General features: G+C 46.8%; 1 protein-coding gene across 1 annotated transcript in view; it reads left to right on the forward strand.

The window, feature by feature from the left end:
• Ankh (ANKH inorganic pyrophosphate transport regulator) overlaps positions 1-15,619 on the forward strand; it is a 133,564-nt gene that overhangs the window by 104,107 nt on the left and 13,838 nt on the right. Inside the window, exon 8 of the mRNA XM_040757671.1 lies at positions 3,387-3,482. Within this exon, the coding sequence (XP_040613605.1) occupies positions 3,387-3,482 (96 nt within the window). The remainder of the gene's footprint in view (positions 1-3,386; positions 3,483-15,619) is intronic.

The raw sequence follows: 15,619 nt of genomic DNA on the forward strand, positions 1-15,619 counted from the left end.
GCTGGGACTTGAGCTCATGACTGCATTTCTATGGCAGGGGGTAGATATAGACAGTGTCTGTGTAGCAAGACTTGTTTCCTGTTTGTTTGTGCTTTCTCTCATGGAATATTTATGTATATGTATGTACTCTATGAGTTTATATGCACCAGCTACATGCAGGTAACCTCAGAGGCTAGAGGACATCAGATCCCCTGGAGTTGGAACTACAGGCAATTGTAAGCTGCCCAGTGAGGCTTCTTGGAGTCATCTCTCTGGCTCCATACCCTACCTTTCCAGTTCAGCCAAAAACCTCAGTGGCCAGCAGCTCTGCCTTCCTGCAGCTGCTGTCTCCTCCAGGGGAGACATCTAATTGGATTAGTAGGAACTGTCCTGCTTGTCATTTAATAAATGCTTATTTCACCACACCTCTCTTGTTTAAACCTACAGCCTTTTGCTCTGAAACAAATAGCGAGCAAGGCATACTATTTATATATAATGGTATGTTACATTCTAAAAACAAATAGCCGGCCACTTGTTATGTGTTTTGCCTTGATGTTTCCTAGCAGTAATTCAGAGCCATTGTTACCTCTATTTTCTGTTATCCAAGCAAGAGCCCAGTGAGTATGGGGAGGAAAGTCCAGGGCCAGAGTCTTCGGCAGGTCAAAATGGTCAGCTGATCTCTGGTTCTTAACTATCACTGTACCCGCTCCCTCATCTTCACTGAGCCCTCACTCCAACTTCCTGTGGGCACAAAAGTCTCCTGAAGTCATGCAAACAGGGCCAGGCCAGAGGTTTAAAACTTTTCCATTTCACTCACAATACCAGCTCTGAAAGGTCTCCTTTGTCTATTAGGAAGGACAGACTTGTAGGATATAGGTCCCAAGAGAGGTTCCCAACTCCTTCCACCCTATACCCTAAGCCCAGGGTGTTCCCCAAGTCTAGGCAAAGACTGTCTTAAGTCCACCACCCTACACACACACAGACACACACACAGACACAGACACAGACACACACAGACACAGACACACACAGACACACACAGACACACACACAGACACACACACACACAGACACACACACAGACACAGACACACACAGACACACACACACACAGACACACACAGACACACACACAGACACACACACACAGACACAGACACACACACAGACACACACACAGACACACACAGACACAGACACACACACACAGACACACACACACACTGTTCTCACCTCCCATGACAGCAGTCTTCCATACTACCCAGCCTCCTGCTGTTCTCCCATGTCCCTTCCCTTCTTTTCTTGGGTACACACACTCATCATGAAGTCTGACTCTCCTCTCAATGGCAGGGTCCCTCCCAGTATCCTACCATGAGATGGGCTAGTGATCTTATGCAGGACAGTGCTGGTGTAACCCCTCCTTGGTAACCCATTGGTTCCCACCCACCACCGGTTATAAACATTTGGATGCAGCACCAGCATGAAGACCTTCTTTTAGGTAGTATTTGTAGTTGATTCCTACAGACCCCTGAGACTGTGCAAGGTTTGAGTCACTTTATGAGAGGGGCCTTCTGTTTAGTGAATTAATGCAACCTATAAATAGAATCACTGCTTTCATTTCAAGGAACGTGTGTGTAGTAAGTCCTAGAAAACCAGCACAGATGTCAGTCTTTGCTAAATTTCAGTTCTCTCTTTGCTAAGAAAGATTATATAATGCAACTTAAAGACAAAGACAGGTACTGAAATGGATAAAGCTCTTGGCTGGGACTGTCCCATCTGAAATTGGTTTTGGCTACCTTATAATAATAATAATAATATAAAAAAACTTAACAATACCACACTCTGTGTCTTTAGCAGGAGCACCCAAGAAAAACATTGTCTTACTCTTAATCACAGAGGTTAGAAGCTAAGAAAATTTTCCTTTAATGAACCTTCCTCTGGGCAGAAACTGGAGTTACTTGGGATCATTTTCAAACCTCACCCATTGTTTCCACACATTCCACTGAGTAATCCCAAGCCACGTGTGGGAATGCCATCAGGCCACCAGTATCTCAGAACCCTCTGGGTGGGTTTCCAGCGTCCCCTGTCTTGACTGTTGGAGCCTTTGACCTCCCTGTGGGTTCCAGAAGAAGAGGTGTAAAACGGTAGTTCTTCATAAAGTCTCTGTTTAAGTTGTTGTCTGTCGGTTCATCAGACAAGTAAAATGGTTTCCCTAATGCTGGTGTGCCAGTGCTGTTCAGCCACATCTGCAGAGATGTGTGTGCTTTCTTACCATGCCCGGCAGGAGTCCTCCCACCAGCTGTCAGCATGGGCTAAGCGTGTTTGGGTGAGGTTGCCTGATTTTTATCCTCTGCCTCCCTCCTCCCCCCGGGTGAGCCATTGTGGAGCCAGGCGTCATGGACAGATTTGTTCCTCCGCTCTAGAGCTCAGTTGGTGTAGACTGGAGCCGGGTTCTTCTCTGATTTCCCTGGAGTGAGGCCAGATGCTCACGTTGGTGAGGAGCGTGCTGAGCAGCGGGCTGTGGCAGCCTCCTTCACTGTACTTTGTGGTGACCTGTGACAGGATGCATGAACTACCTGCTTGGAGGATTTGCTCACAACTCAGTGTAGCCAATGCCCTTTGATATCCTCTTCTGTTTAACGAAGACTGCAAAGTGCTTCTGGGCCAGAGACTTGGCAAGACAGGCACTCCTTAATCTCAGAAGGACATAGGGGTCTGAACCTGTGTTGATACATTGTCTACCCCCAAACAATTCCAGGATCACCAGGAGTGAGGCTCAGAAACTGTCTCTAAGTCCAAGGTCCCAGAGGCTTTCCCCAGTACACGGACTGAGAAGGGGATGGGCCTTCAGGAGAAGGGTATTTTGAAAACCAGGAAATCCAACAAAGGGAGAAAAGATAGATGCATGGATGTAGGAGAAGAGTGAGGAGCCCTGTTTGGGATGCAGGGGGAGAAATAATGGTGGGGAGATGCATCTAGGGTCCAGGGACGGCCTTCAAGTGCTCGGGGAAAGTTGTATTGCTTTGGTAAGGAGGAGAAGACCCCAGAGGTCAGTGAGCCATGGCATTCAAGGAGACACCAACCGTGGTGGCCAGGCACACGGTCTGCTGGAGCCAAAAGGGGACACATGAGTCAGGAAGCAGGCTTCAGTGCCAAGGCCCTTCGGGGTAAGCTGGCAGCCTGGTGCCAAGGGCAGAGGACTGAATGAGCCCAGAGTTCCCTCTGGTTAATGTTTCTGGCCAGAAACCTGACAGCAGTCTCAGAGACCTGATGTGACAGCCATCTTCCAAGCTGTCACTTGAAATCCATACTTGAGGCATGTCAAATAAAACAAGGTGCTCTTTGTGCTCCAGGGGCTCAGCCAGGGATAACCCAGTCTTGTCCTCACCACCATTCTCTTTTCCCAGAATAACCCCAGCAATAAACTGGCGAACACGAGCAGCACTGTCACCTCGGCCCACATCAAGAAGTTCACCTTTGTCTGCATGGCACTGTCATTGACGGTAAGAGGAAGGTGGGGGCGGGGCAGAGTGCATTCTTGCCTTCTTTCTCAGTGTGAGTGGGCGCGTGTGTTCACAAAGTGGGAAATTGCCATCTTAGAGGAGCGAGTCCTGGGTTCCAAACTGTGATACCTGGCTATCTTCATTAACGACTGACTGTTGTTCCAGACCATGAACTCTAGGAATAAAAGTGTTTCCATGGCTTCTCAGGCCCACAGACATGGTCAAGAAAGGCAACTTTCATTTGAATAATATCTTGTCTTGTGTGTGTGTGTGTGTGTGTGTGTGTGTGTGTGTGTGTGTGTATCCCCTTCCTGAAATCCTTTCTCCTTTCTATTTTATTTACTTACCTGTCATTCAGCCTTGATCTTGATGATTCAACTTGCCCCAAGGTATGCTCTGCTTCGATCTCCCAAGTGCTAGGTTTACAAACAGATGTGGATACCCATCTATTTAGTTTGCAGGCATCATGTATTTCTAGGAATTGAACCTAGGGCATTGCATATGGTATGTGAGCTCCCTGTCTTGGAGCTATACCCCCAACCCAGTAAGTATGCTTCTCTTGCAACATAATTTCTGATTCATCTTTTAAACTTCCAGTCAACTCTGTAAATACCACTGCCCTTTCCCAAATTTAACTAGCATTATTTTCTTATTTTCTTTTCTCTAGTAGAAATTCCTCTCCCAATTACATTGTACTGATACAGCTGACTTACTTGGCCATATTATGGGGGCCTCTCCCAAGTTCCATAAATTCTGTATAAATACAGAGGATATGGCTGTGAATAAGAGTAGATAATACTGGGTTGGTTGTTGGTGTCTGGGTACACATTCTTTTTCTTTTTCATTCTTTTTTTTCCTAAAGTGGAGTCCCACTACATAGCCCTGACTGGTCTGGAACTCACTAAGTAGGCTAGCCTAGAATTCACTGAGACTTGCTTGCCTCTGCCTTCCAGGAGCCGGGTGTATGTTCTTAGGTAAGCAATACACCCCAGCTTTACATATTCAGAAAACACGATGCAAAGGGCTTAGGATGTGAAAGCCAAAAGACATACTATACGATTTAAGACTGATAGTTGCAACATTTATTAAAGGCAGGGAAAACCAAACCAATTGACATGGTAGCCGTGCCGCGTAATTGCTAAGAGACAAAAGAATATGCACCAGGTTTTCCTTCATTGCTATGGCTATGCTACTCTTAAAGCCCTATGGGACCTAATTTCCATTTATACCTACTATTTAATGATTGTGCAGTCATTACTAACAACCAGTATTAAGGACTGAAGTGTCTTCCTGAGACTAGGAAGACAGTACCTGCCACCTTCACCGTAGTCCTAAGAACCATTTAGCCTGAGGAGCAGTGTTGGCTGTCCTTGAAAAGCAGGCCCTGATATGTTTCACACCTCAAAACCTACAACTTAGTATCTGGTCCAGCACCTGGATCGTGTGCGACAGGGACAACCCAAGACATAGGATCCCAGAAAGCCTTTGGAACCTGAGTCATAATGTCATATCCTCAGCACCCCTCTCCAGCCGCCTGTCCCTGTGAGATGGGGTGACACGCACTGAACCCAAGTCTCCTAGGGAATTTCTGGTCATATCTGTGGTTGGAGTTGACCAGTGACCCCAGGCAACCCGCTCCCCTGTTGGCATTTTTTCCCTCTTTCTTCCTACGGTGCGCCAGTTTTTCCATAGTTCCCTAAAATGTTAGCAAAACACCGAACAACTTTGAAACTTCTCAAGAGAGTATTTTAGGAAAAAAACCAGAGAAGTTTCTGTTCCAGGAGCAGGCTTCAGCTTTTGAAAGCTGCTAAATGACTTGGAGTCAAAAGCTGACTTGAAGCCAGGTCCTGGGACAGCCTCATCTGCTCAGTGAGCTGACAGTTGGGGCTGTCGTTGGCTCAGCTGCCGGGGTTCCCAGCTGGTAATCTCTCACGTAGCTGGGGTTGAGGGAAGGAGAACATGGCCACACCGGGTATGAGGACTACTTTTCTCACCGGGATTTGGGGCCGATAATTTGAACCTCTACAAATTTGATCTTCAACAAGTTTAAAATCTGGAAAAATACTTATATCTCCTAGATAGATGTTGTTAATATCTTATTTTAATCCCAGATCAAGAAAACACGCAAGTAGAATTGGCTCTGTTCGGAGTCTATCTTAAATAGACATGGAGCCGGGCGTTGGTGGTGCACGCCTTTAATCCCAGCACTCAGGAGGCAGAGGCAGGCGGATCTCTGTGAGTTCGAAGCCAGCCTGGTCTGCAGAGCAAGTTCCAGGGCAGGTTCCAAAACAATACAGAGAAACCCTGTCTCAAAAAACCAAAAATAAATAAATAAATAAATAAATAAATAAATAAATAAATAAATAAATAAAAGAAATAGACATGGAGATTGGGAGATGAACAGTCAAAAACCTTCAGTTTTCAGAAAAAGAAACAACTTAGGATAAGCGATCCATCCACATGCCCAGCAATAGACACTGCTAGAGCTCAGCCACCTGGACCTCTGTCCTGTCAACTTCCCCAGGCCTCCAGACAGGAGCATGTGATGGGCTTGAAGAAATTGTCTCTTCAACATTAAAAGCTACAGTATTTAAATTTGTGGCTCAGTTGTCCATATCACAGTTCAGTATGTTAACCCAGCATCGTGACTAGAGGAATTGTCCCTAAAAGACACATAGAAAATGTAAAATTGGGTTCTTCCAAATTGAACCTTTGACTGTCAGTGCGTGTGTGTGCCTTTTAATATCACATGGCGCATTAATTCTTGCACATCTACTGGTTCCCTTAGTCTCTGACATTCACAAAGCAGGTCTGTGATGTAGTCCCTAGGGCCACATAATGCATCCATGATAACCCATGAATTAACCAATCAGTTGTCATTTCTTATCTATGGCACTTGCTCCTTGCAAAGACATGAATTCAGGAGGAATGTAAAGCAGAAAAGCAGTATTTGCTGTTGGGACTCATTGGTCACCCTTTGAATGACAATTCACAGAACTGTCTGGCCTGGAAACATCCTGGCCCAATGAGATAAGGGAAAGGTTTGGGATCTTTAGTGGATCTAAAAGATCCAGTCCAAATGAGTAGATTGTCAGCTAAGTGAGCCCCTAAAAGCAAGGGGGGGAGTAGCCTGGGGTTAGCCAGCTTCAATCTAAGAAGAAGATGACAAAAAATGCACTCGAATGGTGTCATAGGATGGCTTGCTTACGGGAATGCTGCATTGCAAACCAGTGAGACAGAAAAGAAGCCAGCCTCAAAGTACAAGTGGCCATCCGTACAATGGCCACTTTGCCAGAACCTTCCTGTAGAGCCATGTGAGCCATGGTTGCTCTTACCTTTGTATCTGTTGGGTCCTGTGACAACTAGCATGTCCTAGAAGTCTGTGTGGATAGATTATGTTGTGGGCATGAGGAGAGGATAGTGTGGAGTAGGCAGTGAGGAGGACTTCCCTTGCTGGAGAAGGAGCTGGATGTCTGAGCTAGAAAGCCCTACCACTCGCCAAGTCCTGAAGTGCATCATACTCCCTACTGGACGCCAGATTTGGGATTGAAGTAAAAACTGCTGACCAGAGCGGCACATGGCTCCCTAATAATACTGCGGGTAGGGGATGAGTATCCCCAAAAGGTGATACACCACCTGTTTCCAGGACCCAGGCCAGCTCAATGAAAGTCAAGAAATCAAGCTGCTAAATGTACTGGATTTGTTCATTAACCCAAAACTTGTTTGGGGATCCCCTTTCCTTTGAACTCTGTCTGACACTTGTAACAAGTTGTGTTAAATAGGGGAGCCCTTACAGCTTAACCATGCACAGTTGACTGGATGACTTCACAAATGGCCTTTGGAGAGCGTTGGGTATTTCTCTTCTCAGATTCCCCACTGCTTTAGCTTTGGGGAGCTGGTGCCAAGAATGGGGCCCCTCTGTTCCAGGAGAAGTGGAAAAGAATCTGTACAAAACACGGGCTTGGCTGCCTCAGAGGCCTTCTCAAGGCCTTCTCAAGGCCCTTTGTACACAGTAGGAACAGGCACTGGTCCAGACAGACCGTGGCCAGTGGGGACTTCTGTGCAGTGGATAACCTACTTGGCCATCCCAACACCTTCTGAATGCTAGACCCCATAAAAGTCAGGATCACAGAGAGGAAGTAAAACCATCAGACACTAGCTGGAGAGGGTATGACAGTGAGAAGGAGAAGGGGGTCAGCTAGACAGAAAAATGAGCAGAATGGCAGAGGTAGGAGGACACTCAAAACAGGAAAATGAGCATCCCCAAACCCTGGAGCTCTTACCCATTCTCCAGGGCTCTGGGAGTCTTTCCAATGATCGTGAACTTCAGGAGAATTTATAGAGACAAGCAATTTAGAAACCAGGAAATTACACATGATGTTCTTGGCTAAGGTTGGTTTTTGATGAGCTGACACGTGTTAAGAATGTCAGGCAGTGGTGGTGCATGCCTTTAATCCCAGCACTCAGGAGACAGAGGCAGGTGGATCTCTGTGAGTTCGAGACCAGTCTGGTCTACAGAGTGAGTTCCAGGACAGCCAGGGGTACACAGAGAGACCCTGTGAACAGAAGAATGCAGGTGTGAAGTACCACTCTCACTAGAGTGTGAACACTTGGCTCAGAGAACTGCATTCCACTGTCCACATAAGATCAAGCCCTCAGCTTCAACTTACCAGAGTTACTCAGGAGCAAGGCCAGGTGTGTGACCGGTGTGCGCCACTGCCACCTAAGGGAGAAGGGAACCTTCTGGGACACCGTCAGACAGCGTGGCCTCCAATAGGAGAACACGGTATTCTCAAGACCTGTCAGCATTTAAAGGATCGGGTCTTCCAGGGAAGAGGACTCTGCGGGTAAAGGACTTGCCACGTGGGCGTGAAGAGCCAGCCTTGACCTCACCCACCTGGAAGCCATGCATAGCAGCTCCTGTGGGAGTGGGGAGGGAGACAAAGGAACATCTCTGGGCTTTACTAGCCAAATGGGCCAGAACTGCTTCAGAAAGAGAAAAGGTGAGGTAGAGAGCAATCGAGAAATACCCTCTGTCCACCTCTGGCTTGTGTGTCTGCACCCACATTTCTTTTTTTCCCCTGAGACAGGGTTTCTCTATGTAACAGTTCTGGCTGTCCTGGAATTCACTTTGTAGACCAGGCTGGCCTCGAACTCACAGAGATCCACCTGCCTCTACCTCCCCAAGTGCTGGAATTGAAGGCGTGCGCCACCACCTGGCTTTTTTCTTTTAATTATTTTTTTATTTTATGTGCATTGGTGCATTTTTTAAATTTCATGTGCATTGGTTTGTCTGTAAGAGGGGCATTGGTGTTTTGCCTTCATGTATGTCTGTGTGAGGGTGTCAGGTCCCCTGCAATTGGTACAGACAGTTGTAAGCTGCTATGTGGGTGCTGGGAATTGAACCCAGGTCCTCTGCAAGAGCAGTCAGTGCTTTTAACGACTGGACCATCTCTCCTGCACCTACACTACTACCTGCACACACATGTGTACACAAATGCAAAAAGGAGTTAAAATCAGTGTCACTCTGATCTGTCTTAGCCTTGGAAGGACTTGAAGCAGGAACTGGTATTTGATTTAGGTTACTCTGCTAGGTTTTAAACTTTTTATTAACTTTGGCAGTTAATAAAAAGGGAGGGAGACCATGAACCCACCTGGAATTTTCCAATCTGTTTGTCATGGGTTGAACTGTGATTGTTCACACATTGCAATGTTAACTCCAGTACCAAAAAGGCAACCTTACTTGGGAGTGGTGTTTATGTTCTAATGGGCAAACTTGGCTCCAAATCTATGGCTGATATTCTTATAAAAAAGGACATATGGACATAGACACAGGAAGCCTTCTGTGTCATCATAGCCCCACAGTTAGGGGACTGTCCCCTCCTATTGCTCTGAAACACCCAGATGTAGGTCTCTGGTCACTGTAGCCCTGGCAGTCCAACCTGCAGATGTTCCTAAGAGAAAGGACTCTGTGATCACCAGAAGCCACAAGGTGGATTCATGACTGTTCAGTTCTCCATCTCTTCGGTTACAGAAGACGTCACTAGTATTTGTTTCAAGTCTTCAGGTGAGCAGAGGGTTTGCTGGAAAGTACTTAGATTTCAGGCAGTGCTGTACCTGCTTTTAGAGTCTGCTGAGTAGTATTCAGCTTGCGGGCAGCACTCTGCCTGCCTTGGGGAGCTTCGCCGTGTCTTTGCTGATGGTTTGGGGGACTCAGAGAAACAGTCACCAGTATTAGATTCAGGTAACTCGGCCTGGTTGTGTTCTTTTTGTTAACTGAATAATTCAGTGCACATCCACTGGGTCCTGGCAGAACCCCTATCTCCTTCCCACGTTACCATTTGAAGCTTACAAAATGCACTAGTATGTGTTCTATTGCTAGTGACATGGTCCACAAATTTGATAAGTTTTAATGAAAAGGAACTTGTATTTGACTCAAGATTCTGTGGTCGAGGTCCTCAAATATTTATGTTTGAGTCTGGTCTTTCTCCAACCAGGGTCCACTCTAACTGAAATAACCTCCCTGAACACCGCCCCCCTTGTGCTTAGGGATTACATTCCAATATATCACCCACTGAGGCATGGCACTACTTGCCAAGTCCCACCACATGGGCTCTGTTCCATTCCCAATTTACCACTGAAGACCAGAAAAGTCCTAGAGAGAAGTGGCTGGACCGGGAACCATTTGTCTTGTTCCAGAGGAAGGAAGTGGGAAGAAAATTAGCATACTTTTCCGGAAGCCTGCTTGAAGATGTTCTGCAGCCATGGGAAAGATGGCTTTTACTAGACCAACTTAAATCCAGAAAGCAAACCCATCCTGGGACACTGATAGGAGTAGGTTAGAAAGCAGCTCTCAGCTCCAATGTGGCTGGTCCAATCCCACTGACAACTCCCAAGAAATGTCAGAGACTACGAGGTGTGAGGCCTGGCTTGTCTTGTGTCAAGGCTTTCTGGCTAGAGATTGTTCCTGTGAGAGCCATTCTCCTCCTCCCTTTAACAGCCTGAAACAGAACAGGTAGGGACCCAGCCAAACTGAAAGTCTCAGTTACTTGGGACATCATCTTGCTGAGCATGGTGGTGCAGAGATAGACTGGTCTCCACGAGCTTGACGCCAGTCTGTTCTGCAATGAAACTTAACTTGAAATACAAGCTAGAGATGTGGCCACACGGTAGGATGCCTGCCTAGCCACACAGAGCCCTGACTTTGTTCCCCAGCACTGTATAAACTGGGCATGGTGACATATGCCTATAATCCCTGCACTCCAGAGCTGAAAACAGAAGGGGTCAGAAGGCTCAGTTATTGAATGAGTTCAAAGCCAGCCTGAATTACATGAGACTTCAAAATGACAAACAAAAAATTTAACTCAAAAGCTACCAGCTAAAAGGCACAGAAACTTAACATTTTGTTTTCCCTTTGACACATGAAGAAGTGGGTATTTGTTCACAGAGCATATAGAACTAACCAATAGGCTACATGTTATCCTACCTGCATCTGTTTTCTGTGCTAAAAACCTAAGTGGACATTGTATTGAAAAACACAGGCCTTCTTTTTGAACCACAAAATTACTAAAAAAAAAAAAAAAAAAAAAAAAGAAACAAACAAAAAAACTACCAGATAAGCTTAGGGTAAAACTGGCCCAATAGCAGCAGATCAGTACCCATCCCAAGTATACACACAGACTTTGGACTCCCATAGAACAATGTGAGGTGCACTCTCACCCTGAACTCTTGGGGAAGGGTCTAGGCCCTGCCCTATATGAAATGAGAGACTATGGACACCCCCATGGAGGGCCTCACCCTCCCTGGGGGAATGAGGGGATAACGGGGCGGGGGGGGGGGGAGGGCATGGGAGGAGGGGAGGGAAAGGGAGAGGGACCTGGAACTGACTTGTGAAGCAACCTTGTTCCTTATCTAAATTTAAACTGGAAAAAAAAAAAAACTGGCCCAATAAAGACCCAGAGTGTCTGGTCCAAATGCTAAGTAAGTTGCCACTGGTAACCTTTGCTGAAGGGAGAGATCATTTGGTTCAGGAACAATCTGAAACAGTCAGCAACTTCTTGGGTCCGCAGAGGGGATGGCTGGCTGGCTCTGCCAGGGCCTCAGCGTGACCTAGTGCAGCCACTCTTAGAATCCAGGCTCGAGAGGGAAGTTCCCCTGGGCTTTGTTCCATGAGTTCTGTTTTAAGGACTCTGAATCAGATGGGCCGCTGGTCCAGACCCGATAAAGAGCTCTGAATAGTGCCATGAAATTGTTCTTGGGGATCTGGTCATCTCTTCCAAGTCCGTAAAGATCCATTGTACTGAAAAATAGCATTATGTGACAAATGACAAGAAAACCTGCTTGCCAGTCACTGAAAGCTGCCAGAGCCTCTCTGTGTGGAGGGGGCTCTCATGTGATGGGCTGGAAAGTACATTGACCCTAAACAAGAAATGGAAGCATTTAGGATCCACCAGGAGGATCTCATTTCAAAATCCTTCATTTAATCAAACCTGTTACCAGAGAAAGTATATGTAGTAGTTGCAGGGATTGCCTCTGGGTGGTCCTTACACCTCCAGCTACAGGTACTTTAGAGAAAAATAAAATACAGTCGTTCCGTCCCTCCTTAACCACAGATTTTCCTTCTATGGTTTCAGCTACCTGTGGTCAACCACAGCTCAAAAATACGATATGGAAAGTTCCAGAAAGTTCATAGCCACAATTCTGAGGAGCTCAATGAAATCCCATGCCATCATGTTCCTTCTTGCCTAGGATGTAAATCTAGCCTTTGTCCAGGGTTACCACAGGCAGGTTAGTCACCATCAGGGTTAATCTGTCAGCCTCTGTAGCTTGAGAAACACCTGGGTGGTTATTAAAGTGCACCTGTGGGTGTGTCTGAGCATGTTTCTCCAGAGGGTGAGGGAGGGAGGAACTGTTCTTAGTTTAAGCAGCACCCTGGCATAGGCTGGGACCCCAGGTGGAATGAAAGGAAGACCTCTTGAGTGCATGAGACTTCTCTCTGCTTCCTGGCCACTGTGATGGGAGCTGTGGCCAAAATAAGTCCTCCGTCCCCTCAAGTTGCGTCTCTGGTATTTGATTGTAGCAATGTGTGGCCACACTAGACGATCACTGAGTAGTGGCCATCTCACGTGTGGGGTTGAATGATGGTGACAGATCACATAGCAGTGATTTTGTACAGGCCGTATTTGTGAGTTATTGTAGCACTGTGTAACAAGGCCTGTGTCATTTACCTCCATTGCTCTTGTCACACCAGTATTGCCCCACATAGTCACAGGACGGGTGAGCACAGGAAGGATGACATATTGATTTTATAGTGTTGTTGCAATAATCTATAATACTAAGTCTGTTGGTTATTAATCTCAGTGGATTCAAAAGCATAGGAGCCCTGCCCCTGCACCCACAATGTGTCTCCTCCACCTTTGAAAGGCAGCAAGGTCACCTACATGCTGATAATCCATGGTGTGGGTGTGCCCAGGAGAGCCAGGCAGCCACCTGCTCCTGAGGTCTGTGTGTGAGTCTCACCGCACTGGTAGATACGGAGGCACTGGGATGAGAATGCCCAGTGTAGGCATCGGGAGCTGGGATCAGGGTCTGTGCAGCCTCTGGTGTCCTCAGTTTCCCCACCTCAGAGCCGTTTGCTATAATTCAAGGGCTGCTGAGTCCCCATTTTGTCTCTGCTTTTGCTTAGTAGGTAGTCTTCCATACGCTGGTCACGTTGGGACCAGCTCCTGCCAGCTTGTTTCTTCTGAGGTCTCATACACTAGAATATGGCAACACCCAAGCTGTTAAAGATTAAAAATCACTCCCGGTGGTTTTGTTTTGGTGGCCTCTTTGTCCAGATTAGCAGTTGAGTTCCTATGTATGACCCAGTCTTACCTCGCTGTTGCTAACTACCCTCCTGTGCAGCTGTCACTCAGCTGTCCTGGGCGATGCTGGGGCCTGTCCCAGCCTTGGTACCATGCTGACCCTTTGTCTAGAACAAAGGCTGCCTGTATCAGCCTTTGTCTCTGCCGTCCGCCCCTCCCCCACACCATGATGGGGAGACTGCTGCCTCATTGTTCCCATTCTCCCGCAGAAGAAAATGACTCCCTTGTGCATCGGGGAAGGAACGGGGCCGAAGGTAAAGGAACCGGGGTTGCAGCTTTCTTATACCAAGGCCAGGATGGGGCTCTTTCCAGGGCCTTGGGGCATCCTGGAAATAGAGAAGGGGGCCTGAGTCCCCATCATAGAGGAGATGTGATGGAGAAACTAGTCCAGAGTTTTATGGGGACTGTGTGAACTAACATGGACAGCTCTTGGCCTGAGGTGATGGGCAGAGTCCTTTTCCCACAGATCTGTTTCCCTCCCCCCACACTGCTCTCTGGAAGCTGACAGGGTCTGGTTTTCTAATTCAGTACCCCTTGTAGATTTGGGAGTTTGATTTGTTGAAGAGACCCGAAAACATTTAAATAATTAAAATTGGTCCCCAAGCCCTCCTCATAATAGGTGCATAGCTGCACGTGCTGTGAAAACACAGGTCACACGTGTTATGCTATTAGAGACAGTTGTAATTGTTTCTTTTAACATTTTTCCTTTTTCTCAACATTTGTTGGCATTTATATACATATATGTACTGTATGTGTTTGTATGTGTGGGGCACAGGTGTATGCAGATACATGTGTATGTGTGTGATTTGGTGTATGCCTTACTTGATTGCTCTCTGTATTTTTTGGTAATTTTGGTGTTAATATTATGTGTATTAGTATTGCCTAAATGTATCTCTGTGCACCACAGCATTCAGTGCCCTCAGGACAGAGGATCCCTTGGGACTGGTCCTGCAGATGGTTTAGAGCAACCATGTGGGTGCTGGGAATTGAACTTGGCTCCTCCTCCAGAAGAGCAGTCAGTGCTTTTAACCATTGAACCAACTCTCCAACCCCAAAGGTTTTTTGTATGTTTGTTTCTTTGTTTTTTGAGATTGGGTCTCATATGTATCCCGGGTGGTGCTGGAACTTTGTAGATCAGGCTGGCCTCAGACTCACAAAGATCTGCAGACCCTGCTACCTCCTGAGTGCTGGGATTAGTCACATGCCACCACAACAGGCCACTTTATTTCTTGAGGCAGCATATCGCTTGCTGAGCCTGGAGCTGGCCAGTTCCAGCCAGTCTAGTCAAGCAGCGTTCACCAGAGACCCCCTGTCTTGGCCTCCCCAGTGCCAGGATTCCAGGCAGGCAGCAGGCATCCCCAGCTCTATAGATGGACCCCATGCTTGCACTGTAGGAACTCTATCCACTGTTTCCCCAGCCCCTAAGAACACATCTTAATTGTAGTAAACTATACAGAATCCAAAGTTACCGTCTTGTCCACTGTGATGTTACAGTGGTTGGACCACCCCACACTTCGCCCCTCCCTTACCCCTGTCCATAGAACCTCTCATTCTGCTGAATTGAATCTACATGCACTGTGCCCCTCCTACCTACACCCCAAATTCTTTGAGTTTGTTGTTAAGTTGGCAAGGAAAAGCTACACTGAAGCTACATCCTTTCTAGTCATCCTTCAGGTCTGGTGAGAACTGGACTCAAACATTCTGCAGATGCAGCCTGTGGAGCTGGCAGGCATGTGACACCTCGCACTCTCTGTGCTGGGTGCATGGCACCCCCTGCTGTTAGAAATGCCATCTTCCTCCCAAGTGGCATGTGGTTTTGACCACATCATCAAATCTCAGTTAGAGGAATGATTTTCGTCTCCTTACTCCATAGAAAAACAGGGTTTGAAAAGCTACATCTACAGATGCTTATTTTTACCACAAATACGCTTTAAAAGGAAATGGTAGCATCAGCTTCTTTGCCGGTTATTCATAAGGGATGTGTAATAGCTATGATTGCCAGCAGGCCAAATGGAGACTATCAGGTGCAATGCCGACATCTTATCATATGCTTTTTCTAGGTCTACAGCACAGAAAACTAAGATGTTTCATATATATATATATATATCACCAATGGGCTACTATATTCAGCAGGCTGACATTTGGCAGCCTGACCTTACCTAAGAAGTCCCTCCCCCTCCAGATTGTACACTGTTGTCAGTCATCCTTCCACTCAGGGTTTTCCCACCTATGTCCTTCTCTCCCAGTAGAGTGCCCGTACTAAAGCTACCTTCT

Source organism: Mesocricetus auratus, unplaced genomic scaffold (assembly GCF_017639785.1).
Source record: "Mesocricetus auratus isolate SY011 unplaced genomic scaffold, BCM_Maur_2.0 Super-Scaffold_100015, whole genome shotgun sequence".
Taxonomy (NCBI): domain Eukaryota; kingdom Metazoa; phylum Chordata; class Mammalia; order Rodentia; family Cricetidae; genus Mesocricetus; species Mesocricetus auratus.